Genomic DNA, 26579 nt, shown 5'->3' with positions numbered 1-26579 from the left:
AATAATCTGTAATGTTAAGTGAACAAGGATTACAAGAAGAATCCTCACTTTATGATCCAGCATATGAAGATGAAGATGTTATGAAATATTTAATGAATGTAAGAAATGAAGCAAAACTTATCTCAAGTAACAGGAATAATAAAATTACTGAATCAAATATTAATGATAATAGTAATGATAATATCAGTTTAAATTACTTTAGAGAATTTGAAGATATCATGAATTATACAATTAGCAAACAACTTCTAGATATTAGGAATTCTAACAATTATTTACAATGGAAATATAATACAATCAAACAATTCGAGTCTATAAAGTCTTATATCCAAGAATTATATACTATAAATTCCCAAGATGATATTATTGATGAAGAAGAATGGCGTTCCATCTATAATCAAAATAAGAAATCGAAATTATCACTTGGAAAGTGGAATTCACATAATTGGTGTAACTTACTAGAAATAATATTACAAGATATTGAGAATATAGATCATTTTATAGTAAATTGGAATATCTTATCTTGGATATTTACATGCTTAGCAGCTATACATGAAGTTGATTCTTATCATTCACAAGTAACATTTAATATGCAAAAAATTAAGAGATACTTGGAAAGTATCACCTATATATTATCTGTTGATGAAATACTTGCTGTAGAGGCTATCCTTATTATTATAAAAAATTTTTATAATCAAAGGTAACATATTAATGTATTTTTGAATAATTATTTTTGCAATATCTCTCATTTATATAACTAGAGCAAATAATTCAAAGTGTACAATTAATTATATATCGAATATAAAACATATCTACTTTCTTAAATGACCAATATTTGTTAAGATTCCTATTCCTACAAATTAGGTTTCTTATACACTGTTGCAACCCAAACCTAATAAAGTAAATGGCGCTATTATATAAATAGTGATAGCGCCTAATTGTCCCCACAATTGTTAAAAATTTCTTAAGCTCTTCATTTAATTTTTTTGTTATATCAAAGTTATATACTACCAGTATAATTTATTGATGGAAAGAGCATGGAAAAGTATAAAGGCTAAGCTTGATAAAGGTGATTATTATGATGCCTATCAACTTTTATTAAGTCGTATATCTCGCTTACCTCCTAATGAATCCCTTAATATAGGTTTAGAAAAAGCAAAAATATTTGCAGAGTATGGAAGCTCTGATGTAGCATGCTATATCTGCTGTCATATAATAAAAGTGGCTAGGGAAGGTGATATTAAGTCTGATATAAAGGGAATTGATAGTATTATGGATATCTTAAAACTTTGTAAATCTAGTCCTGAACGTTCTAAACTTTTAAATGAAGCATTATTATGGTGTAAAGTTAGTAATATGAATGAAGGTGAGGATATATTACATAGATGGGCATCTAATATTTACTATAAAGAAGGAATTTATCACAAAGCTCAAGGTCATGTAATATTTATAGATGATGCTGACTTATATGTAGATATATTACTTAAGTGGCAAGAAATGGGTTATAAATCAGAAAAGGAATTATTTGTACTTAGAGCTGTATTAATTCTACTATCATTACCTAAATTAAATTATGCAAGAGAATTACTTGATAAATATTGTGTAATTAATGGTTATGGTTATTTAATTAATATAAATAATCTTGAACAAGATAATATTAATAAAGATGATAATATAGCTAATAAGAAACCACCTAGTCCTATCCAATTAGCTTTCCTAATTGTTTCTACATGTGAATTATCAGATAAATATTTGGGACTAGACTTTATGGATATAATCAAAAGGAAATATGCATTAATTTTAAGAAGAGATCCACTTTTCAATAAGTTAATTGAGAAAATTGAACAAAATATTCTTGGGAAAGTTTCCAATCAAACAAGAGGTATACTTACTAATCTCCTTTCTATGTTTTCTAATGGAGCAACGGAGTCTAAATAGATGTATCTAAATATTAGAAAAAGAAAAAAAAAAAAAGACACAAAGAATAAATATCTGTTTTCAGTAAATAGACCGCTTATAATCATAACCAGTAGTTGGTATCAGAAGCAGAACTGGCTTCTTAGCGGTCTGAATATCATCATTAAAATATTTTATATTTTATTTTATATTATTAATAATATAGATCATTGGAATATGGACTTAAATATAAGTAAATACTATCTATGTCATCTCCTAATATTATTTAAAATATTCAGTATAATTTTTACTCTTCATTTATAAAATAAGAGCCCAATGCTTGTTTAAACAAGCTTACATCATTATAAGCACTAATCATAGAAATTAGGTTTACAGAGATATATTCTTCAAAGAAGTACAATTTACCATGTATTATGTAGGAATATTTACAATAGAAATATTAAATAGTTCACTTATATCTTTATTAACTCTGAAGTTATTATTAATCTTATGTCTCTTTTTCTGTTTCCTTTCTCAAAGAAGATAAATTACTGGATATTATTAATTTTTATTGTCTTATTACATTATAGAGTATTATATATTCACTTTATTATAATATCCCCAAGAGAGAAAAGAGAATGTTCTTGGAAGGTACCTTTAATTAAAGATATTGTTATTAATATTAAAAATAATAGACAAGTACACGTCTTCATTATTACTAGTTTAACCGCTTCCTAAATTAAATAACAATACTCTTAATATAATCATACGGTGTCTATCTAGGAAATAGATAGTAAAGAAGAAAAAGAAGTACGGGTTACGAGGATCGAACTCGTGATCTCTCGCGTGTTAGGCGAGCGTCATAGCCACTAGACCAAACCCGCTATTCAGTATGTAGCACTTAATAGATTTGATATATATTTATAAAATACGAATTTTTAAAACTCCCAACTTATATATTAATATTTACTTTTTTCAGATATTTTTATTTTACTCTTTTTATTATAATAACTAGGGTATATTGCAATAATATAATATAATAATAGCCAATAATAACACTATCTAAGAGGTAACTAGTTTATATATATTACTAATATTATTTACTTAAGAAAAATAAAGAAAGATAACTTACAATATAACCAAAGATGTTTTTGTTTTATCTCTAATATTTTTTTTATGATCGAGATTTCGTCTATATATTTTCACTTATTTAAATTAGTTGGTAAATTTATCATTATTTATATAAATTAATCTTGTCAAATTAAATCTAATACATATCATTAAATATTAGAATAGAAGTAAAATTTAGAGATGAAAAATTTAGAATTTAAGTTCTTAATATTAAATCTAATAATAAAGCAAAAAATAATAAGATTTGGCGCTAAATCGTTATTGTAATTTCTTCTAGTCTTTGAATCTAAAGTTTCCCTCGCTTTAATCTCTTATTCTTACGCTCGTAGTTGCAACAAGGCATGGCACGCAATTATATTGTGCACTTTTATCATTAGGTAACATTTATACTACTTAATAAATATACTAAGATTAAAAATGTTAAAATCCCTAAACTTTCGTAATCAAACAAAAAGTGACAGTAACAATATTAGAAGTGGTAATTCTAGTAGAAGTGAAACATTACCAGCTAAGGCTGTTATTCCTGATATATCACCACCAAATACATCTGAAGGTAATACAACAACGCATACATCTCCAAATACATCAAGTGAAAAAAATGACCATATAAATAATCAAGAGATACAAGTATCTAATAAAACAACTACAGAAATCCATACAAAGAAAGAAATACCAAACTTATTGTTAGATAATATAAACAGTAAGAATATATGGTTTTCTGAATTTGATAATTTAAGTAGATTAAGTTTTGCTGGAAGTGTTGGTAATATACGTGTACTTTGTAATGACTGTTTAATTATAATTTTATATAATGGTAGAATAGAAGGAAATAAATTTCAATTATATGTTGAAAATTTTCATGGAGATATCGAATTAGTTGACCCATTTAATATTGATGAATTAGGTAATTATTATTGGAGTATTGTTTTAAAAGTTCCAGGTTCAACTAATATTAAACTGAAATGGAATTCTATGAATGGAGAACCAGTAGAAAATAAAATATGTAATAATTTAATAGTTGAACCTCAATTATTTATAAATAAGAAATTTATACCTAGTTCGGGTATATGTATGCAGACAGTTTTAAGCCAATGTTTAGGAAATATAACTGAATGGAAGAGAAGATTAGAAATAATTTCAAAACTTAATTATAATATGATACATTTTACTCCATTACAAGTTTTTGGACAATCTGGTTCGTGCTACTCATTAGCAAATCAAAATGAGATATCATCTTTATTTTTTCAAAAATGTGAAAATAATAAAGAAAGTATAGAAGATAATAAATTGGAGCTTTCAAATGAAGAGAAAGTATCATATTTAAAAGAAGTGATTAAAGAGCTAGAGAATGACTTTGGAATATTATCAACCTGTGATATTGTTTTAAATCACACAGCTGATAATTCACCTTGGTTAATTGATCACCCAGAATGTGGTTATAATTTAGAAAATTCACCTCATTTAACTGCTGCTGTAGATCTAGATAATAGATTACAGGAATTTTCAAAGAATATATTAGAGGGAATGTATATGAATAAGTATGGAATTAGTGAAAATATTAATAGTTCTAATGATGTTGATAGAGTTATTCATGCTCTTAATGAAGAAGTTTTAAGGAAATTTAATATAAATGAATATTTTACTCTTGATATAGAAGGAATTATTAATCAATATAAAGTTAATGATGATGATATGACAGATCTATTTAATAGAGTTATGGAGAAAAATGGTATAAACTCTTCCTCTATAGAAGATAAACTTTATGAATTTGCATTACATTTATCTTGTACTGAGAGAGGTAAAATGATTATTATCCCAGGTTCAATTTTGAATAAGTTAAGTTTATGTAATTCTAATGATTTAAGAAATAAATTACATATTGTACAAAGTAGATTATATAATTTTGCCGATGACATAATAAAAACTATAAGTAATTCAGTACGTGGCCTTGTAATGTGGGAAAGAGTTCAATGTAAGAAGGGTTCATTAGGATATAATCATTGGGAAGCATTAACACCTAGATATTTTACTCCAATAGTTGATTCAAGTGGTAAACTTCAATATATGGCAAATAATGGTTGGGTAATGGGATGGAATGTTTTACAAGATTTTGCAGCTTCTGGATCTTTTGTTTATTTAAGGAGAGATTTATTTGTCTGGTCAGATTGTGTGAAATTAAGATATGGTAAGAATGAAGAAGATGTACCTTTTTTATGGAAATGGATGTCAGATTATTGTACTACTGTTGCATCTATTTTTCATGGTATTAGACTTGATAATTGTCATTCTACTCCACCACATGTAGCAAAATATATGCTTAGGAAGAGTCGAAAAGTTAGGCCTAATCTTTGGGTATATGCTGAATTATTTACTGGGAATTTTGATGTAGATTTGGAATTTGAAAGACAGCTTGGATTAAATGCTTTAATACGTGAAGCAATGCGTGCAAATGATCCTGGATCTCTTGGATATCTTGTAAGTACATACAGTTCAAACGGTATTGGTGGTTTGATGTGTATACCATCACTTTATCAAACCATTGATTTAAATAATAATACTGGAGAGGTTAATGTTGAATTACCACAACTTAAAGGTGTACAACCTTTAGTAAGACGACCATGCCCTGCATTATTTTTTGATTGCACCCATGATAATGAAACTCCAAGTGAAATAAGAACACCAGTAGATACATTACCAACTGCTGCATTAGTAGCTTCCGCTGCATGTGCATTAGGATCTACTAGAGGATTTGATGAATTAGTACCACATAATATTAGTGTAGTATCAGAAAGAAGACTTTATCAAAATTACATAGCAAATATCTCAGAGAAAGTTAGAGAAGAAAGGGGTAGAACTGAAACTGATAATAATAATTCACAACTAAATTTAAGGTCAAGATCAAACAGCCTTGGACCCTTTCAAAGATTAGGAAGTGGTCTAGTAACAGATAATTCTATTATATGTAGAACTTCGGGAGATTTATCTGGTACTTATTCTGATTTTGTAGCAGATATTATTATTGAATGGAAATATAATGGTAATAATGTTGAGATAAGAGGAGATTGGGATAACTGGAAAAACAGTATCTCTCTTGAAAAACAACAGGATGGACATTTTAGTACTAAGATACTTGTTAAATTTGGAAATTCATCAGAATCTACTAGTAATACAAATAATAAAGATAATATAATTTATCCACAAAGTAATAAATTACAATATGAGTATAAGTATATTGTTGATGGAAATTGGGTACATGATCCTAATATTCCATATACTATGGATAAAAATGGGAATATTAATAATATTATCTCTCTATTAAAACGTCAAAAATCTTTAGCCTTAGCTACTAAATGGAAATCTGGAGATAAATTACCTGGTATTATGGAGGCACGCAAGATACTTAATAAAGTACATTATAATATGGCTACATCAGGATTTAATGAAACCCATGTTCATTATTTAACATCTGACATATTGATGATTCAAAGATATAATCCAAATATACAAGAAAATATCTATTTTATAACTCATTCATCATTTACTTATGATAAACCTAATAATATTCCTATTAATATTACTTTAGATGGTAAAATAAAAGAGACATTATTTGTAGGTACATTAGTTGTACCAACTTATTTTTTTGCAGCATATAGAAATGATCCTAATAGGATACATGGATTAGATTCTGACTTAATACTTTATAGTAAACTTGAAGATATTGCAAATGTTTGTTACAATGAGAATTTACATGAAACATCTATAAATCTACACAATTTTCCATCTGGATCACTAATTATTTTACATACAATACGTCATACTGGTGTAAGTATTGCAAAAAATGCCTTTAAGGAATTTTATGATAATATTGCTATTAAACTACCTATTATTATTGAAAATTGTTTAAAACAATGTAATACATCAGATGCAATTAACTATATAATGTATAGCTGTTCTAGTGAGGAACTAGATCGTACAAAAAGTAGAAGTGTTTATAACGTACCAAATTATGGAGATATGCCATACTGTGGTATTTATAGTTGTATTAGTATATTTGATAATATTCGTATGAATGATGATGGTGGAAAAAGTCATCCATTTATTATCCATCTTAAGCAGGGATCTTGGTATATTGATTATACAATTAATAGATTAAGGGAATACAAAGCATTTAATAATAAACAATATCATAAATGTGATAGGAATAAAGGAGGTGAGATGACAGAAATTTGTGAAGATATGGGGACTTTTCCATTAATAGAATTGGCTAATTGGATCCACTTTCAATATACTTTACTTCAAAAAACTGCAAAAATTCCAATTGATTATCTTATTACTTATATTGATCAAATATTCTCTGCAATTTATAGATGTATTATGTATTATATTTTATTTGGAAATACCAATGGTAACATAACCTCAGCTGAAATGAGTAATAAATTTATCATGACTGATATATTTTATATGCGAATAAAAGCTGCAACATATCAATTTTATTCATATGTACCTTCTGCTCCGCTAATATGGGGTACAAAGTTACCATCATTATGTGCTGGTCTACCACATTTCTCAACAGGATTTATGCGAAATTGGGGGCGTGATACTTTTATATCGATAAATGGAATACTATTATTTACTAATAGAAGTATGGAGGCAAAATGTGAAATTTTGGGATATGCAAGATTAATGAAAAATGGATTAATACCAAATTTATTAGATTCTGGTAATCGGCCACGATATAATGCTAGAGATGCAACATGGTTTTTTATTGGAGCAATTGTTGATTATTGCAAAAATGTTGAAGATGGATGTAGTATTTTAGAAGAAGTAGTAAATTTAAAAAGTCCTATAAATGTTTCTTCTTTACAAAAGGAAAAAGATGCATTTAAATGGATACTTCAGGATTGTACAAGTGATGAAATTAAGTCTCTTAAGCTATGTGATATTATACAATATATCTTGACTAGGCATGTATTAGGAATTTCTTTTCGTGAAGAAAATGCAGGAAAAGAAATCGATGAACAAATGAAAGATGAAGGTTTTAATATATCAATTACTTGGGACTCATCAAATGGATTATTCTATGGTGGAAATAAACATAACTGTGGTACATGGATGGATAAAATGGGATCCTCCGAAAAAGCTGGAAACAAAGGGATACCTGCAACACCAAGAGATGGAGCTAATATAGAACTTGTTGCATTATTATTTAATACATTACAATTTTTATCACAAATAAAAAATTCGAAAGAATACCCTTATACAGGAGTATACATTAAGAATATAGAAAATTCAAATTCTTTTTCATTTCTTTCTTATTCTGACTGGATAACTAAGATCAAATCAAATTTTGAATATTCATTTTATATTCCACCTAGAGATAGGTTAAATGATAAATATGATATAGATACTAAACTTATTAATCGTGTATCTATATATAAAGATACGCATAGATCATCTAGTGGATGGGCTGATTATCAACTCAGACCAAATTTTTCTATAGCAATTGGTATTGCTCCAGAATTATTTACTACAGAACATGCTCTTTCAGCTTTAAAAATAGTAGAAGAACAATTATTATCACCTAATATGTTAGGAATAAAAACTCTTGATCCATCAGACTATAATTATTATCCAAATTATGATAATTCTAATGATTCTACTGATTTTCATATTGCACACGGTTTCAACTATCATCAAGGGCCTGAATGGGTATGGCCACTTGGATATTTCTTAAAAGCAAAATATATGATGATGTTGGCAGCTGCTAAATCAGAACAAAATTTTAATCTAGAATCTCACAAAACAAAAGCTCTATATGAAACTATGAAATTTTTAAATAATCATAGAGAGTATATTGCCAAAAGTCCATGGGGATCATTACCTGAGCTTACAAATGATAATGGGAATTATTGTAAAGATAGTTGTACAGCACAAGCATGGTCAATTGGTACCATATTTGAATTTCTTTCATATGTATTTAAGCAAAATAAAAAATAATCTAGAAAAATAGTGCCACGTCATTATATGCAATTTACATTGCATGTAAATACCGGTATTGTAGTGTGGATAGGAATTTTATTGTATTAGGTAACTTTTAGTATTATTATGTATTAAAAACTTTGTTTCTTTTTCAAATGAATGATTTCCGAATGAATAAAACTGAAAATACCGAAGAAATCATTCGATTTTATGAAAGAAGTGAGTAATTTTATTTTTTTATATTTACAAAAGAAAAAAATTTACTTCTTATTTTTATTTTTATCTTAAATATGTTTCTATCTAAATAAAATAAAAATTTGATCAAAATGAAATCTACTTATTGAACAGTTATTCAAGGTCAAAAGAAGACAGTAAGTTTATATCTATTGAAAAATTAAATTAAATAACATTTCATATATATTCATCTGTATATCTTAATATAATAGAATCAAAGTTTACTTCAAGAGAATATAAGGCTTAGAGCGAAATTACGAAATGGATATACAAAACCATTAGAAGAAAATTCAGAATTAGGAATTTTAACAACTCCACAATTAAGTCAAAGACATAGAGCTCGATTTCAACCAAAATTATCACCAATACCACAATCTCCATTATCAGAAACTGCAATTAAAAATAATAAAAATATAACTAAAGATGTAGAAATACAAACTGAAGATATTTCACATATTTCATTGTTAAAATTAATGATACCACCATCTCCAAGACATAAACCTAAAAGTGAAAAAAAGGTTGAGACACCTATTTGTAGAAAATATCCATTGCGTGAAAATGCAAGACAAATAACATACTCAGTACCATCATTAAGAGTTAAATTAAGAAGGGATACAGATAAGCCAGATTTTGATCCATTTAAAACTCATGAATATTTCAAAGTAAAGAAGGATTCATAATACTAATAAAAAAAATTGAGTTAGTAAATAATATCAGAGTCAAATTCAGCAATATTAGTAGGTAGAAGTATATTTACAAACTTATCTTTTGAGTTAGATTTAAAAAAATTAGGTGTTTTCCATCCAACCCAACCTCGTCTTATTATAATATCTATATTATCATCTCCTTTGTAATGGGGATCTAAAATAAGATATTCAACATTATTCTGAATATTCTGAAAAGTGCGTATGCCAACTAATATGTAAGAATAATTCCCAATACTAATAATAATTGGTGAACTAATAATTTCAAAGTGATTTATTAATATATCATATTTTTGGATAAATTCATCTATATTATGAAAATACATTATTTTACAACGAATTCCTAAATAAATACTTAATATGTATGAAACTTCAATTGTTCCTATCCATGTATTTGAACCTATTTCCAATTCTTCATGGGTATTATCATGATATTTTAATATTTTCTGTATTTCATAATGATTAAGTATTGGTTTTATACTGTAATTATTAAGTAAATACCAGCTTAATACCGTTTGTAAGGAACGATAAGTACAACCCCATCCAATATCATCTATATTATCTTGAAAATAATGAAAGTACCAATAATCTCCTTCAATTTTATAAATCTCATTATCTAGTATTTCTTTAGAAATTGTAAAATCTAAATTCTTCTTTCCTATAGTCTTTATACTTTTTAAAAGAATATTATGTGGTGAAATTAATTTCCCATCATTTTTATAAAAATCTGAAACTGATAATTTCAATGCAAATTCTTTTGAAATAAGTGGTCTATAATTTATATTAAGTATTTCTAACCATAATTTTCTTATTTCTTTTCTAATCTTATCATTGTTAAATATCTTTTCATTATCTTCATTTAGAAATATTGAACCAGTATTTGCTAAAATAATAGGAATTACCAATTCTTTAATTTTAAAAATATAACTTTCATAATTTAAATTATAGCTTAAAATTATCTTATTATATAAATCTGTCCTATTTCTTAGTCTTAAAATAAAATGTTCACACTGATTAAGAAATGATTGACGTAAATTTTCTTGCCAATTATCTTTATTATTAAAATTAAATGTACATCCTACAAAGTGAAATTTTAATCTACTATAAGTCTCATTATCTTTAATTATATTATCTTCTTCATTATATGAACTAACTAATTCATTTATATTATTTCCATTAAAATCATCTCTAAAAAAAAAATACATTGGTATATAATATGGTATATTGAAATTATCTTTGTCATCTATATTATTTGAATTTTTATATTGTTCTTGAAAAGTTATCTTATTATCAGTTTTTAATATATTATTTCCTTTTGAAACAAAAAAATTCATAACATATTCATTATTTATTAAATTTCTTGTTACAAATATAGAATTACATTCAATTATATTCATTATCTTCTTTATCTTCTTAATTATTTCTATATCTTCTGATTTTGTTATAATAAATGAAAAATTTATTTCAGAAGCAATAAAATATCCAAATTTTGATAATATATGTTTATTACATATTATAGTATTTAATAAATTTAATTCAATCTTCATTCCATTTTGTAGTAATTCATATGTTATTACAGATTCCATTAAATCTAATTTTGAATATTTTGGAATTATCATTAATTTTAAAGGATTAACCTTAATTTCATATAAATATTTCATATTAATGTTATTTATTAAGTCTTCAATCCAATATGTCACATCTTCATTATAATTTATAATGCCAACAATATTAAAACCTATTGGAAGTGATGTATTTATATCTTTTATTAAATCATTTATATTTCCATCCCAAATATTAGAAGAATGATGAAATATATCTGTTATAATGACACAGTCTTTATAATTATCTTCATTTATAATTATTCCAATTAATAGATAAAAATTATCTGGATTACATTCTGACATTAAATCAATATTTTTTATTTTATTCTCAACATTTTCAGTTAAATAAACCTTTTCAATATCCATTTATATTACTTAAAATTTAAATATAATTTGATCAAATTAATATCCAATAATCATTCAACCTTTTAAGTTAAATATTCTTATCTAGAACTAAATATAGACCCTTTGAAAGTATTATTCCTATTTATTCTTATTTGTTATATTTCTAAGGTTTCACAAAGCGCTATTACAATGATTATTTATAACTTTTATTAGATATTATATATACACTAAATATTTTTATTTTCCTTAACTTAAAATTAATATTTAGTAAATATAAAAATTATTATCAAGATAAAAAAATATTTTATTATCCTAATAACAAAGTTATTAATTAACATAAAAAAAGAAAAATAAAAATAAAAAATTTTATAATTCCTCTTTTATATTAAATTCATTATCTCTAAATAATTTCATAATTATAATAATTGGTTTAAAAATTAAGTATCGTATAAATCCCAGTCTTCTTAATATAATAAAACAACAAGTAAATAAAAGGAAAAAAAAAGAAAACCATAGTAAATAAGTATCTTGTTCACTACTTCTACGTATTTTATGGAATTTTGACATATTTAAGTTCAATTTATTATTGTATATATTATATATTGAATTTGTACTTTGAAGTGCGTTATTACTTTCACTCATAACTTGTTCTGAATGATTTAAACGCTCAATTTCTTGTCTCATTCTTTGTTTAGTTAATTCTAGTTCACTTTTTAATTTAATCTCATCTTCTTTATGCTTCATTTTATTATTATGTTATTGACAAAATAAAGTGTAAATTTAAGATATTATAATGGCCAGTATAAGAAAAATAGATCAAACTAAATATATGTAAAGAAAAAGATCAGAATATTATCTATTTCCAACTTTTTTTATGAATTATTAAAGGATTCAGGATCATTTTTAAAGTTTTAATATTTCTGATATTACAGCGGTACTACATAAAATATTTCTAATATAAATTAAACCGCCAAATATTTTTGCAACTGTAAATTATAATAGCCGATTTATTTTGTGGGCTAAGAAAGAGTTAAAAGTTTTTCTTTCTTTCTTCCCCTTTTTTTCTTAAAATTATTTTTTAATATTGAAAATTCCTGGATTAATTTTTAATATATAATAAGATAATAACTATTTATTTACATATATATATATATTATATAAGATCTAATATAAATGGAAACTATGGTAGAAATTATAAATCCTGCAACATCTTATTATAAAAGTCGTATAGAGCAATTAAAAGTTGCTATTTCATCTCAACAATTAAATATTAGACGTCTACATGCACAGAGAAATGAATTAAATTTTAAAGGTAAGTAATCTATTAATTACAAAGGGAATATTTTTATATAAGATTGGACTATATATTTAATTTATATATTAAATATTTATAGTTAGAGAATTGCGTGAAGAATTGCAATATTTACTAGAATCTAATAGCTATGTTGGAGAAGTAATTAAAGTTATGGGACGTAATAAAGTTTTAGTAAAACTAAATCCAGAAGGTAAATTTCTAGTTGATATTGCAAAAAATATTGATATATCTCAATGTACTACAAATACAAGGTAAGGACTTAAAATATTTTACTTTTCTTTTATAAAAATTAAATATATAAATTGTAAATAAATTATAATTAGGGTTGCATTACTAAGTGATTCATTTAAACTTCACAGAATATTCCCAAGTAAAGTAGATCCATTAGTATCATTAATGAAAGTTGAAAAAGTGCCAGATAGTACATATGATATTGTTGGAGGATTAGATGAACAAATAAAAGAAATAAAAGAAGTTATTGAACTTCCAATAAAACATCCTGAAATATTTGAAAGTTTAGGTATTGCCCAACCAAAAGGTGTGTTATTATATGGACCACCAGGTACAGGTAAAACATTATTAGCAAGGGCTGTTGCACATCATACAGATTGTACATTTATCCGAGTATCTGGTTCTGAATTAGTTCAAAAATATATTGGTGAGGGAAGTCGTATGGTTCGTGAATTATTTGTAATGGCAAGAGAACATGCTCCATCTTTAATATTTATGGATGAAATAGATTCTATTGGATCTCAAAGAACTGAAGGGGAAACTGGAGATAGTGAAGTACAAAGAACAATGTTAGAACTTCTTAATCAACTTGATGGTTTTGAGTCAACACAAAATATTAAAGTTATTATGGCTACAAATCGTATTGATATTTTAGATGATGCACTACTTAGACCTGGTCGTATTGATAGGAAAATAGAATTTCCAAATCCAAATGAAGATGCTCGTTATGAAATTTTGAAGATTCATAGTAGAAAGATGAATCTTGTACGTGGAATTGATTTAAGGAAGATAGCTCAACAAATGCAAGGTGCTTCTGGTGCTGAATCAAAAGCTGTATGTACGGAAGCTGGTATGTTTGCATTAAGGGAAAGAAGAAGACATGTTACTCAAGAAGATTTTGATATGGCTGTATCAAGAGTTATGAAGAAAGATAGTGATTGGAATATGAGTCTAAGGAAATTATGGAAATAATTTTTTTCGTTATTTTAATTATTAAGTACAATAATAAGATATTTAATATGAATTTATGATATTAATATTATATACTTACAATGATGTTAATAAGTAGAGATTATAATTTAAAGTATATCTAGATTATAAAAAGAAAAAAAAAAAAAAAGAGAATTCCACAATATTTAGTTAATATTTAATGATTATATATAATTTTGAATACTATTAATTTATGTTAACTATTCACTGTTTTCACTCATATCATCTTCAATAAACATTTGTTCAGAAATACTAGAACTATCTAATTTATATGCTACATTTATAAAATGAATCCCATTTTTATTAAATTCTAATAAGAGCTTGAAATATTCATCTATACTAATATTAAATGCACGTTTGGATTCTAACCCTGTATTTTCTAATATCTTGAATACAAATTCTTTAAATGGTACATTATTTTGAGGAGTTTGATTATTTAAAGAGCACCATGTTTTATAATTATTTTCTAACATAGTTAGAGTAGAACTACCTTTAAAATTAGCTCTTATTGTTTTCTTTTTACGTAAAAAACATATTCTCATTAAACCATCCCATTCTCTAAAATTAACAGGAATTGGACAAGTTTTAGGAATGAATTTAACTACCATAGAATTTACTTTTGGAGGTGGATTAAAGCTACCTGGTAATACTTTACATACTCTTGTCACTTTACATAATAATTTAGTATTTAAAGTTAAACGACAATAATGTTTATCACCTGGTTCTGCCAATAATCTTAAAGCAAATTCTTCTTGAAACATTAATACTGCACAGCGAAATGTAGGTTTATGTGATAATATTCGAAATACAAATGGTGAAGATATTTGATATGGTAAATTAGCAGTACATATATCAAATTTTCCCAAATCACTACGAAGTGCATCTCCTTCTTTAACTTCTAAATTATTATATCCAGCGTTCATTGATCTTTTTTTAACTTCAGCAACCATTCTTGGATCAATATCAAAAGCAATAACCTTTCTTGCTAAAGGTAATAATCTCATAGTTAAGTTACCTGTTCCTGGTCCTATTTCTAATACTATATCTGTAGATTTTATATCAGAAGCCTCAACTATTTTATCCAATATACCCGGATTTTTTAGTAAATGTTGACCCTTTTTTTTATCTAATATTACATTCATTATACTACTATGAGGATAATTTATAGATTTTTTCCCATTATTAGTTATTGATTTTGTATAGTCCATATTCAACCTTTTATTAACAATTCCAATAGGACATGGTCTATTTTTTACTAAATATTCCCTTCTAATAACTGGCATTTTAACAATAAGTCCCAATTTTTAAGATTTCTTAAAGAAAGTAATACCTAATATTAAGATAATTTTTTTGTTATTTATTAAAATATCTCACTTGTAATAATTTCTTATTTTGTTTTTTTCCTTTTAATATTCCAAGAATAATCTTAAAAATTAGGAGATTCAAAATTTCTCCATTAGCAAAAAATACATTTGTTTATATTTCAGACAATTAGCGCTAATAATATACCGGTTTGTTTTTTTTTTAATACTTAAAATTCCATTATACCGGTAATAAGGTTCGGGTATAACCCGTAATGTCTCAATAGTCAAGTATATAGTTACCTGACTACATCATAAATAAGTCAGAATCTGATTATTTACTGTTTCAATACTCTAGTAAAATAATATGGGTGGACGTAGAGTAAAGAAAGGAGTAAAAGGTGAAAGTGCAGAATATATAACTCGTACTCAGGCTTTAAAATATTTACAGCTCTCATTAGCTGATTTCCGTAGATTATGTATATTAAAAGGTATATATCCACGTGAACCAAAAAAGAAACTTAAAGGAGCAGATAAGACATATTATCATAGCAAAGATATATTATTTTTGCGATGTGATCCTATACTATCAAAATTTCGGGATTTTAAGGTATACCTAAAGAAATATAAGAAAGCATTGTCACGAAGTGATCGTAATAAAATCCGTTCTTTAATACAAAGAAAACCCGAACTACCACTAAGCCATATTGTGAAACAACGTTATCCTTGTTTCATAGATGCCTTACGAGACTTAGATGATGCTTTAACAACTTGTGCTTTATTTGCATCTCTAGGAGCAGATGATAATCATAATATACTAGCTAGTACTATTGAACAATCAGTAAAATTAATGGATGAATTTATGTATCTAGTATCTAAATGTGGCTTTTTAAAAAAATCTTTTATTTCAATTAAAGGATTTTATTTTCAGGTTGAGATATTAAATGAAAAAATTATCTGGCTTTTACCCCATCAATTCTCTCAAAGGCTACCAGATGATGTTGATTTTAGGGTTATGACAACTTTTCTTGAATTTTATCATGTTTTATTGAAATTTGTCAATTTTAAATTATATCAGCTTAATAATATAACTTATCCTCCTATTATTGATTCTAGTATATTAAAAAGTGGAGGAAGATTTTTATCATTGAAAGCTCATAACTTAAAAAATCTTACACAATGTTTACCTACTGATGGTTTAACAATTCAAAATAATTCTACAAACTCTAAATTATTATTTGAAGATCTGTGTTTTTTTATTTCAAGAGAAGTACCTCTAGTACCAGTAGCATTTGTAATTATAAGTCAGGGTGGTAAAATAGGATGGGAGAATGAAGCCTCTCCAATTAAACGTAACAATTCAAATATTACTCATTATATTGTAGATAGACCAATGAAATTTATTATTAATGAGATAGAAAAATATCCAAACTCAGAATTTATTCAACCACAATGGCTATTTGATTGTTTAAATGAGTTTATATTATTACCTACTAGATTATATGCTCCAGGTGAAATATTACCACCACACTTATCACCTTTTGTAAATGATGAAGAACAAGGTTATATCCCATTACAACGTGAAATATTAGATAACTTCAAAGGGTTAAAAACAAAAACTAAATCTACTGAAGATGACTCTGCAACAACTCACTGTAGTGATTCTAGTGACTTGGATGATGAACAAATATCTGAGGCTAGGGAAAAAGAGTATCTGGCTAGCTTACAAGCAGAGATGACAAAATCTAATATATCAGAAGATATTAATGAAGATAAACATAATGACTTAGTATCTATAGCTAAATTAGAATACAAAAAGAGAAAGATGCAAGAAGAAATAGAATCAAGGAAATCACTTTTATCTAGAAAACACAAGAGACTTTTGGAAAGAATAGAATATACCAAGAGATTGAAATTAGAAAGAGCTAAGAAGTTACATAGTCGTAGGAAAGGTAGTGAGTAATTAAACAATGCTCTACTTATCTAGATGTATCTAAATAATTTATCTTGTCCATATTTCTCTGACGATTTAATATTTCATACATAATCCTATATATATGTGAATGGTAAATAATCAAATGTTACGCACACAATATTAAATAAAGTAGAATTATAAAAAGTATACAAATTAGGTTAAATAGTATATTGTTAGTTAATTGACGTCTTCGTCCACCAATATTAATCCGAGTAAGTAGACATAGCAGCTGTACAAAGGGGCGGGTTTTTGAGTGGATCTACAACAAATTACTTGGGTGGAAACCTAAGGCATTAGGTGGGGAATGAGAAGAGACCAAATTAAGTATAATAAATTAAGTAACTACCGTTTGGTAAATTGTGACGACAAATATAATGGTTCAGTTTAAAACTAGTCCGGAGTTAACGAAGTGGCAATTAACTCCACAAGGTTTGGGTGCTCTAACTGAAAAGGAATCTCGAGCTCTTACAAGTTTGCGTCAGCTTTTAGAAGTTCAAAACAAGGCAGCTGAAAGTAAGCAGAAAATGGAACAATTAAAAGCTCAAAGTATACAAGGTGATGCTCCTTTGAAGAAGCAAAGCACTTCTGAGGTAGTCTTCGGTCGCTTGAAGAGCTTTGCTGCCTCAGCTTGGAAGGGAAGGGAATCATGTGTAATATCAACATCCACCTCCCCTAATAAACCAGGGAAGATTATTAAGACTCGTTTATTATTGAAGGGTCCATTAGACTCATATGAAAAGGATTGGTGTACAGATAGCTGTTTACTAAGATATCTTCGAGGCTATAATTGCAAGGTAATAAGATCATTTGAAGCTCTCGTTAAAACTATTCATTTCCGAAGAAAGTATGCTCCACAGTTCATTGATCCACGAAGTATTAGTGGAGGGAATAATGTAGAAGGTTTGATTAGATTTGGGATAGATCTTGATGGTCGTCCTTGTATTATAATGAGGGCTAGGTATAGTGACTCATCAATTGATATCTCCTTAGTTTTAAATTCTCTCTTGTATACTATGGAGAGGACTTGTTTGTATGCTGATCAATTAACTAATAATGATAACAAGATAAATTTAATTGTGGATTTTACAGGAAATAAGTCAACACAACAGCCTCCGGTTTCTTTGTCCCTAAAGTTTGCAAAGGCAATGGTAGATCATTATCCAGAAAGACTCCATCGTGCGTATATAATTAGACCAGGTTGGTTCTTTAAGACTGTTTGGGGTTTAATTAGCCCTTGTATACCAGGAAATACAGCAGAGAAATTTGTTTTGATAGATCCAGATTCAGATGGTGTGGAAAGTTTTAAGCCTCTCAAAAAAGCTGTAGATTCTAAGTATTTAGATATTGAATGGGGGGGATGTTGCAATTATGTATTTGATCCTAATATGTACTGGAACAAGGAGATTAGAGACTTTGATGAATTTTGTAAATTCTGTCAGAGTAATTTTTACTCTGAGGATCACCTAATGCCCCTTATACCTTTTGGAGTAATTTCAGATAGTTCTACAGCTCCTAGTCCTAACAATATGGACTCTATTAATACAACATCTCCCCAGCTTGCAGCCGCATTATTAGAAGATGAGGATATCGATCCAAATGAACCAATAGAAGATGGAGGGCATCAACCTGGAGAACCATATGTTATTCCTCCTAATACCCAGCTTTCAGATGAAATAGAAGGTGCAAACGACTTTGATGTTTTAGATGAATCTACAGTTCAATAGTAAATAATACTGGTACACTTTCTTTTCTTTTAGTAAATTGACATTTATTCAGGTAGTAAATTTGAGCTTGAGTGATCTTGAGTAATTTAGGGACATAGAACCTACAATAGATACAGTAGATTGAGTGTTTATCTGGTTACTGGATGTATTATTCATCTACTAAGGTATAAATTGTAATTTCTTCAGTGAAAAAATCTCTAGGAGAATTTAGTTAACTCACTTAAAGCTTTTAAACTCTATCTTTCTTATACTATTACACAAATATAATATTCCTGTAATCACTCTTTTTCTAATACTTCCATATCCCTGTACTTAAAATTTTTGTTTTAATGTTTCCAGATTTATCCCTCAGAATTTGTATAATTTCTGGTTTCTAGTTATGTACTTTTGTAAGTTATAACTGGTGAAATAATACTCTTGTTTTCTTTGAAATTGAGATTTATTTTTTTAGTGTCTACATTTCTCTAAATTTCAGATATTTAAGTCCTTTTATTTAGGGTTTATTTGGTGTATTATAAATTTATACCACTTTAATATTTCAAGGTTTTCATGGAAATTTTGAATGGTAATCAATGTATTAATATAGATAACAGTACCGACATATCCTAATATAACCAAAAATATTGTTAAAATTAAAAAATCCTAATTCATCTAAAAAAGTACAAATTCTATATATCAAAGTAAGCCAAAAATGAATTTACTTCAGTTTTACAGATCTTATCCTAAATTTCAAAGTCCAATATGTATCTGTATTAATACTTATCCTTGAATATTCATAGAAGTGAATAATATATTCCATTGGATTCTTAAAGGTTAAAAATATCTTTGAGATTAGAAAAAAGTATAGATTTAAAAATAAATTTATTAGATATTAGTTAAGAATTATGTAAACTTAAAGACGAAATTCACCATATTTTAATCCCATCACCTATTAGTATTTAAATTGGGAGTCTTTTGCATAGGTTTCCATACAAATGTCCCATCAGGTCTATCTTCCATTTCTACATTTAAATTTGGTAGACGGATATCTCGTACATCATCACAATTAGCTAACAATCTTTTTGCTGATTCATTTAGCTCATTTAAAGTATTATAAAAAATTGGCAATATCCCATCTCTATCCTGGTTAGGAATAGCTTTCTTTTGATTTCTGTAGAGATTAATCAATTTAATGGCTTCACTTTTAACTTCTTGACGAAAATCTCCAACTAAGTCAATGTATGCAAAAGAGGTTTCCTCTAAATTATCCCTACATATTTCTGAATCTCCATAGTTGAGTTTCTCAGTATCATCTGAACACAGGCCCATAATTTTCAGAATTTTGTATACAAAACTTGCACAACGCCTCAAAATTGGACATACTACTTTATTACTAGCTCTAGAATTCATATATGAATTTGCAACAGAAACGAGATACTGTAAGCTTGATATTACTTCTGAAGTATTTAAATTATCTCGTAATTGTTTATCAATCTAAATATATAATAAAACAAAAATAAATCGATAGAAAAAGAGAAAGTATATAAAAATCATGATATTTTATTTATAAACTAATGATGTCTGGAAATACCTGCACCTTTATGAAGTTCTTCAAGCTTCAAAAATGTAATATAATTTTCCATTGTGAATTTTGCAAGCTCTTAGTGCCTCAGAGTCTACATAATCAATTACTCTGGGAGTGGAATCTTGCAATATAAGTTAATCAGTAGGTAATTTAATTTATTACACAAGATAGTGATAGATACTGCACTACTTGTGTCTATTACACCTATAAATATCAGTTAATTTTACTAGTTAATAGAACTTACCTTCTCTGCAGCACATTCTGTAGCCAGTCTAAGTTTTTCTTCCTCTATATCATGTTTAAGAGGATTTTCTATAAATGAAATTCGTAAATTTGCTTTGACATTAGCAAAAAAGTTTATAAAGACCTTATCTACAGCTATTGCTTCTTTGAGAGATGTTTCTGGGGAGAAATTGATTGGACTGTCCCATTTATGCAGCAAAAATAACATACGGATATGTCTTGGTGAGTAGTCCTTCAAAGTATCTCTAATTGTTGTGAAGTTTTTAAGACTTTTAGACATTTTGGCTCCATTTATATGTAGATGACCTGAATGTAAAAAGTAATTTACCCACTGAGGCTGGTCATAATGAGCTTCACTCTGAGCAAGCTCATTATCATGATGAGGAAACCTTAGATCAATTCCCCCACTATGAATATCAATTGGAAATCCCAACGTATTTGAAGCCATAGCTGAGCATTCAATATGCCACCCAGGTCGTCCCTTACCCCAAGGACTGTCCCAAAATGGTTCACCAGGTTTCGCCTTTTTCCATAAGGCAAAATCCAGAGGGCTTTTTTTATCCTTTGAATGTTCTCCCAGATCTCCTTCTCCCTGTAATACTTTACTCTCATCTGCCACACCTTTTGGTTCCATTCTACCATAAAAGTGTCCTTTTGATCTAAATGTATTAATATCGAAATACACACTTCCATCACATTCATAAGCAAAGCCTCTATATATTATTGTCGATATATAATCCACAATCTCCGGTATAAATTCTGAAACCCGTGTAATCATATCTGGAGGCTTTACATTTAAAGCATGCATATCATCAAAAAACTCCTTCTCATACTCATGAGCTAAATCTAAGAAGTTATCTCTCTTCTGTTCAATAGAACGTTTAATAATCTTATCATCTATATCAGTTATATTCATGACCATATATACATCATAGCCAAAGTAATCTTCCAATATTCTACGCACTATATCAAAGGTTACATAAGTTCTAGCATGACCCAAATGGGCCGAGTCGTATACTGTAGGTCCACATGCATACCAGTTTATGCGTTTCCCATTAACCGGAATAAATTCTGTTTTCCCTGCCGTTAAACTGTTATTCAAAATTAATCCTGTTGTAAAAGAGCATCTAGAAGATTTATTTCCATCATCCTCAGCTAAAGGTAATGAAAAACATCTAGTTGGAGCAATCCAGACAGGTAATTTTTCAGTTGCATCTATTCCCATCTTCAAGTAAATAGACTAATTTACAAATTACTTCAAAATTTCACTAAATAACTAGCCAGCTACCTAATAAAAATTTGTCATGGATCTATCACGTCTTTCCAAATTTGGCGCCTAATTGTGAGATCTTGGGGTACTCTTCTCAATTATTAGATTATTGTTAAAAATAAAGAAAATTTTACTTTTTTAAAATTAAGTATAATGACTTAGGTGATCAAAACCTACCTGAATCCTAAATTCCTAAACTTTAGTGATGAAGATCCCATCAAAGAAGATTGTCGATATTAAACTAATAAGAAATATTTATACACACAAGAAAACAAAAGTTTACTGTGCAAGTGGGAAACATAAAGATAGTCAAGAATATATTAAAATTGCACTCAAAATGTATAGGAAAGATATGATAATTAATCCAAGCAATGTGTGGAATGAACGTAAAGTACTGGAGCGTATTTATCATCACTGTGTAGTATTAAAGAATTCGGTACCTCAATTAATCTACCTGTAAGTTAATATCGAGATTTCAATTTCCCTTTATCATATTTTAAATATTAAACTAAATTCCTTAAAGTTATGATACATTTATAATGCAAGATGATCAAGGAAATTCCAACATTTGTTTTGTATTGGATTATGCATTAGGAGATCCTTTACATATTTATATTAAAAATAAAGAAATTGACATTCTTTGTATCAAAAGTATAATTAAACAGGTATGTTACTTTATACTTTGAACTGTGTCCTGGTATATTTAAAAATACTATGATTATTATAGTTAGTGGAGGCAATAGGAATTCTTCATAGTATAGGGATTATACATAGGGACATTAAATGCAATAATATTATATTTAACGAGGATACAGGACAAATTAAAGTTATTGATATGAGTTTGTCATGTTTTATTGAGAAAGATGAACGGTTAACACAATTTTGTGGATCATTTCATACAATGCCTCCAGAAATTATATGTGTAGTTAAACCAAATTATTCGCTTCCTTTTGACTGGTGGTCTGTAGGAATACTGACGTATGAATTATTGTTTGGGTAAGTACTTATATATCTCTTCTTGTTTATTTCAAAATTTAAGAACTGTCTTCTTTTTTCTTAGGGTTCCGCCATTCGGATATCATCCAGAGCAAAATGAGCAGCAGTTAAATAGGATAAATAATTCTCCTGATTCAATAATTTTTCCATGGGAATTAAAATATTCAAATGGAACTGATATAAACAAAGACTTAATACTTGCAGAAAATTTTATAAAGAGTCTTTTAGTTTCTGATGAAAGCAAGCGTTTAGGTAGTGTGAACGGTTTCAAAGAAGTTTATTCTCACCCTTGGATTTCTACATTTACTTTGAAATAGTCTAGAAATAAAGTTGAAATCAATAGATCTATTATAAAATCGAAATAGTATTCTGATATAGTTTGATAGTTGTCTTAAATGTTTTGCAATTGCGATCTTTTCTTTTCCTCTCTTAAAATTTCTATACATGAGTTTTACAATATACTTTATATCAGCCCAATACCTCTTCATAAAAAATTTAATATGACCTCCAAATAAACATTTGAAAAGTTCTATTGCCATATAAAAGTATTGAGTAGACTTAAAAGTATTAATTTGGATTATTGCATACATTATATATAAGGGAATTAGACTTTCATCTTTACATACACTATTATTTATGTTGTACTTTAGCCAATATAGACAAGAATGATAACTTTTTGTCTTAATATAATCTAAAACTAGTATATCAATAAGTATTTGTTTTTCAGTCTCAATTAATTTACTTCTTATCCTATGACTATCCAATAGTATATCATTTATAATTTTTATACGTTGAAGACAGCTTAATTGATTTAAAATGTCTAAGTGCTCTTTTGAAAGTAAAGTCTTCCTAGGATTATTCTTTTTAGATGCATGAAATATATTTTCATAATTTTCAGCTTCTCTCGACACTGAATTGCTTTGGAAATTCTCTTCAAGAGTACACTTTTCACAAAAGCATCTAAAGTTGAGTTCCTCATGGCGAATCCAAAGTGGTTCTCTTAAATACTCATTCTCTATATATGAAATTGTAAGAGGTTCTCCTTTTTCAATATTTCTCATTGAATAAAATACCACTGTAGTTCCAATATAGTATCTTGAAACATTTGGACAACATGAGTGATTAAAGAATGATGCATCAAAGTACAATGCATTCACACCAAAGCTGTTACACCACTTAAATGGCGAATTCCATGCTTCTGGTAATATATGGACACCCATTTGATTATATTTAACGACTAAATATAACCTGATAGCCTCATTTAAGGAGATTTTGGACTTGTCTTTATATGTGAATTTCTTACTGACCAATTCCCATTCCCTCTCAATAATACTTTTTGGAACACCTAGTTTCTTATTATGTTTAATAATATTATTTATATCCTTCTTATTGCGTGGGTAAAGCAGTTTCATTTTTTTACATAATAATAAGTCTTCATTGCATATCGTCAAAATGCATTTCCACAGTTCTAAAGTTCCCGTGTAATTTCTGGATAAAGTATTGTCAAAGATACACCATCCAATTGGATCATTAGATAAGAGTAAAGTACCTCTAGGTATAAAACAATTAGAACACCAGAATATTGTGTTTTTAGAGTTCTTCATATCTATATAAGGTGAAGTATAGGCTCGGAGTTCAAGTTTACCTAGATTTTCATATTTCCTTAAGCTCAACTCTAAGTCCTCTCTTGTGGCTTTACCCTTAGTCAAATTAAATAAAGTTTGTATTTGTTTTGATAACCAATCATCCTGCTGTACTAACATTATGTAAATTTGCGATTCTTAATCATTTTTCCATAATTTTGACAAAGTAACAAGTTACAGACACACCTATACCGCTAAGGCACTAACGTAAATGCATTACCTTAAAATTTCTAAAGAAAAGTAGTGAAAAGATTACAAAGATCATTTTAGTACTTTTGGTACTTTACTTATTGGACTTTAGGTTTTTGAAACTACTAGGATGTCAGCAGTGGGACTTCCAGAAGATCTATTATGCTACTTTCAAGCTAGACCACCTCTGCCTTATATACCAAATGTCAAAACAAAACCACATAGAAAGTACGAAGGTATAGCAGATTTAATACACAGTATAGAAGGTATATTTGACAAGGGATTACCCCCTATTATAACTCCATTTGAGAGTCCACGTGAAAAGCGTGAAAAGTTGCGTGCAATAAAATTAGCTACTTATAACGAGGAACTACAGATAAAAATAAGGGAATATGACCCAAGAAATACCTCTTCAGATATGACTGATGATCCATATAATACTTTATTTGTTGGTAGACTAAGTTATGATACAACAGAAAGAACCTTGCGTAAGGAATTTGAGACTTATGGTCCAATTAAAAAAATATGTTTGATAACAGATTTAAATGGTCAATCTAAAGGCTATGCGTTTATTGAATATGAATCAGAGTCATCTCTTAAAGAAGCTTATAGATACTCTAACAAAGTTATTGATGGCAGGAAAGTTATTGTAGATGTTGAAAGAGGTAGAACCGTTGAAAATTGGCTACCCAGAAGACTCGGTGGGGGTAAGGGACCACCACGTGGCTCTGAAACCTGGACAAAATCTAAAAAAAGTCCAATATCTGGACAGTCTAATCAATCGTATTGTGCTCCATATAGAAACTCAGATTTTTATTTAAGAGAGCAAAGGCCACATGGAGGATATAGGAATCGATATAAAGCGAACTCAAGACCTGGCAGAAGTGATAAACAAAAATATTCTGATCAATATCAACATTCATATAATAATAGAGGGCATTTTCGTGGTCACTCCACACGTGATAGATATCCTAGAGGATCTTCATATAGACAAAGTGCAGTTCCGTACTAGTTTGGCAATTAGCAAAGGATTATCTAAATTTTGTAAATTATCCTTAGTATTCACTTTACTATTTCATCTATAATTTATATATTTATTTGCTTTAAAAGTGACTTAAAGTTATGTAGGGAACAATTAGATAATGTTGCAGGTTCCCGTCATATAAAGTGTGTCTACACAGTGCACACACGCACGCATTGAAACAGACCCCTAAGCTACCTATATTAATATCTATTTACTAAACATCA

General features: G+C 27.8%; 14 protein-coding genes across 14 annotated transcripts; 9 read left to right on the top strand and 5 right to left on the bottom strand.

Annotated features, from left to right (window-relative positions):
- Positions 1-11: 11 nt before the first annotated feature.
- On the top strand, positions 12-701 carry cand_024110 (uncharacterized protein; the record flags this gene model as incomplete). Its single annotated transcript, XM_067212641.1, has 1 exon — positions 12-701. The coding sequence occupies one exon, from the start codon at positions 12-14 to the stop codon at positions 699-701; it is 690 nt and encodes a 229-aa protein (XP_067068682.1).
- Positions 702-1023: 322 nt separating this feature from the next.
- Positions 1024-1935, top strand: cand_024100 (uncharacterized protein; the record flags this gene model as incomplete). The annotated part of the gene is made up of 1 exon (XM_067212640.1): positions 1024-1935. One exon carries the CDS (start codon positions 1024-1026, stop codon positions 1933-1935), a length of 912 nt encoding a protein of 303 aa, XP_067068681.1.
- A 1506-nt stretch (positions 1936-3441) lies between these two features.
- cand_024090 (glycogen debranching protein) lies at positions 3442-9021 on the top strand (the record flags this gene model as incomplete). Its single annotated transcript, XM_067212639.1, has 1 exon — positions 3442-9021. The coding sequence occupies one exon, from the start codon at positions 3442-3444 to the stop codon at positions 9019-9021; it is 5580 nt and encodes a 1859-aa protein (XP_067068680.1).
- A 137-nt stretch (positions 9022-9158) lies between these two features.
- On the top strand, positions 9159-9917 carry cand_024080 (uncharacterized protein; the record flags this gene model as incomplete). Its single annotated transcript, XM_067212638.1, has 3 exons — positions 9159-9222; positions 9352-9374; positions 9450-9917. 3 exons carry the CDS (start codon positions 9159-9161, stop codon positions 9915-9917), a joined length of 555 nt encoding a protein of 184 aa, XP_067068679.1.
- Positions 9918-9937: 20 nt separating this feature from the next.
- Positions 9938-11911, bottom strand: cand_024070 (uncharacterized protein; the record flags this gene model as incomplete). The annotated part of the gene is made up of 1 exon (XM_067212637.1): positions 9938-11911. The coding sequence occupies one exon, from the start codon at positions 11909-11911 to the stop codon at positions 9938-9940; it is 1974 nt and encodes a 657-aa protein (XP_067068678.1).
- A 345-nt stretch (positions 11912-12256) lies between these two features.
- On the bottom strand, positions 12257-12634 carry cand_024060 (uncharacterized protein; the record flags this gene model as incomplete). The annotated part of the gene is made up of 1 exon (XM_067212636.1): positions 12257-12634. The coding sequence occupies one exon, from the start codon at positions 12632-12634 to the stop codon at positions 12257-12259; it is 378 nt and encodes a 125-aa protein (XP_067068677.1).
- A 429-nt stretch (positions 12635-13063) lies between these two features.
- cand_024050 (26s protease regulatory subunit 8) lies at positions 13064-14408 on the top strand (the record flags this gene model as incomplete). The annotated part of the gene is made up of 3 exons (XM_067212635.1): positions 13064-13202; positions 13285-13456; positions 13529-14408. 3 exons carry the CDS (start codon positions 13064-13066, stop codon positions 14406-14408), a joined length of 1191 nt encoding a protein of 396 aa, XP_067068676.1.
- Positions 14409-14626: 218 nt separating this feature from the next.
- Positions 14627-15709, bottom strand: cand_024040 (dimethyladenosine transferase protein; the record flags this gene model as incomplete). Its single annotated transcript, XM_067212634.1, has 1 exon — positions 14627-15709. The coding sequence occupies one exon, from the start codon at positions 15707-15709 to the stop codon at positions 14627-14629; it is 1083 nt and encodes a 360-aa protein (XP_067068675.1).
- Positions 15710-16094: 385 nt separating this feature from the next.
- Positions 16095-17690, top strand: cand_024030 (pescadillo N-terminus domain-containing protein; the record flags this gene model as incomplete). The annotated part of the gene is made up of 1 exon (XM_067212633.1): positions 16095-17690. The coding sequence occupies one exon, from the start codon at positions 16095-16097 to the stop codon at positions 17688-17690; it is 1596 nt and encodes a 531-aa protein (XP_067068674.1).
- A 386-nt stretch (positions 17691-18076) lies between these two features.
- On the top strand, positions 18077-19426 carry cand_024020 (CRAL TRIO domain-containing protein; the record flags this gene model as incomplete). Its single annotated transcript, XM_067212632.1, has 1 exon — positions 18077-19426. One exon carries the CDS (start codon positions 18077-18079, stop codon positions 19424-19426), a length of 1350 nt encoding a protein of 449 aa, XP_067068673.1.
- A 924-nt stretch (positions 19427-20350) lies between these two features.
- On the bottom strand, positions 20351-22458 carry cand_024010 (cysteinyl-tRNA synthetase; the record flags this gene model as incomplete). The annotated part of the gene is made up of 2 exons (XM_067212631.1): positions 20351-20899; positions 21235-22458. The coding sequence occupies 2 exons, from the start codon at positions 22456-22458 to the stop codon at positions 20351-20353; spliced, it is 1773 nt and encodes a 590-aa protein (XP_067068672.1).
- A 250-nt stretch (positions 22459-22708) lies between these two features.
- cand_024000 (protein kinase domain-containing protein) lies at positions 22709-23816 on the top strand (the record flags this gene model as incomplete). The annotated part of the gene is made up of 4 exons (XM_067212630.1): positions 22709-22959; positions 23027-23168; positions 23231-23499; positions 23564-23816. 4 exons carry the CDS (start codon positions 22709-22711, stop codon positions 23814-23816), a joined length of 915 nt encoding a protein of 304 aa, XP_067068671.1.
- A 74-nt stretch (positions 23817-23890) lies between these two features.
- Positions 23891-25262, bottom strand: cand_023990 (uncharacterized protein; the record flags this gene model as incomplete). The annotated part of the gene is made up of 2 exons (XM_067212629.1): positions 23891-23927; positions 23980-25262. 2 exons carry the CDS (start codon positions 25260-25262, stop codon positions 23891-23893), a joined length of 1320 nt encoding a protein of 439 aa, XP_067068670.1.
- Positions 25263-25461: 199 nt separating this feature from the next.
- On the top strand, positions 25462-26343 carry cand_023980 (RNA recognition family protein; the record flags this gene model as incomplete). Its single annotated transcript, XM_067212628.1, has 1 exon — positions 25462-26343. One exon carries the CDS (start codon positions 25462-25464, stop codon positions 26341-26343), a length of 882 nt encoding a protein of 293 aa, XP_067068669.1.
- Between the last annotated feature and the right edge of the window lie 236 nt (positions 26344-26579).

Source organism: Cryptosporidium andersoni (assembly GCF_001865355.1).
Source record: "Cryptosporidium andersoni isolate 30847 chromosome Unknown contig_20, whole genome shotgun sequence".
NCBI classification, from domain to species: Eukaryota; Apicomplexa; class Conoidasida; order Eucoccidiorida; family Cryptosporidiidae; genus Cryptosporidium; species Cryptosporidium andersoni.
The sequence above is the reverse complement of the archived record's forward strand: the minus strand, read 5'-3'. Positions and strand labels throughout refer to the sequence as shown.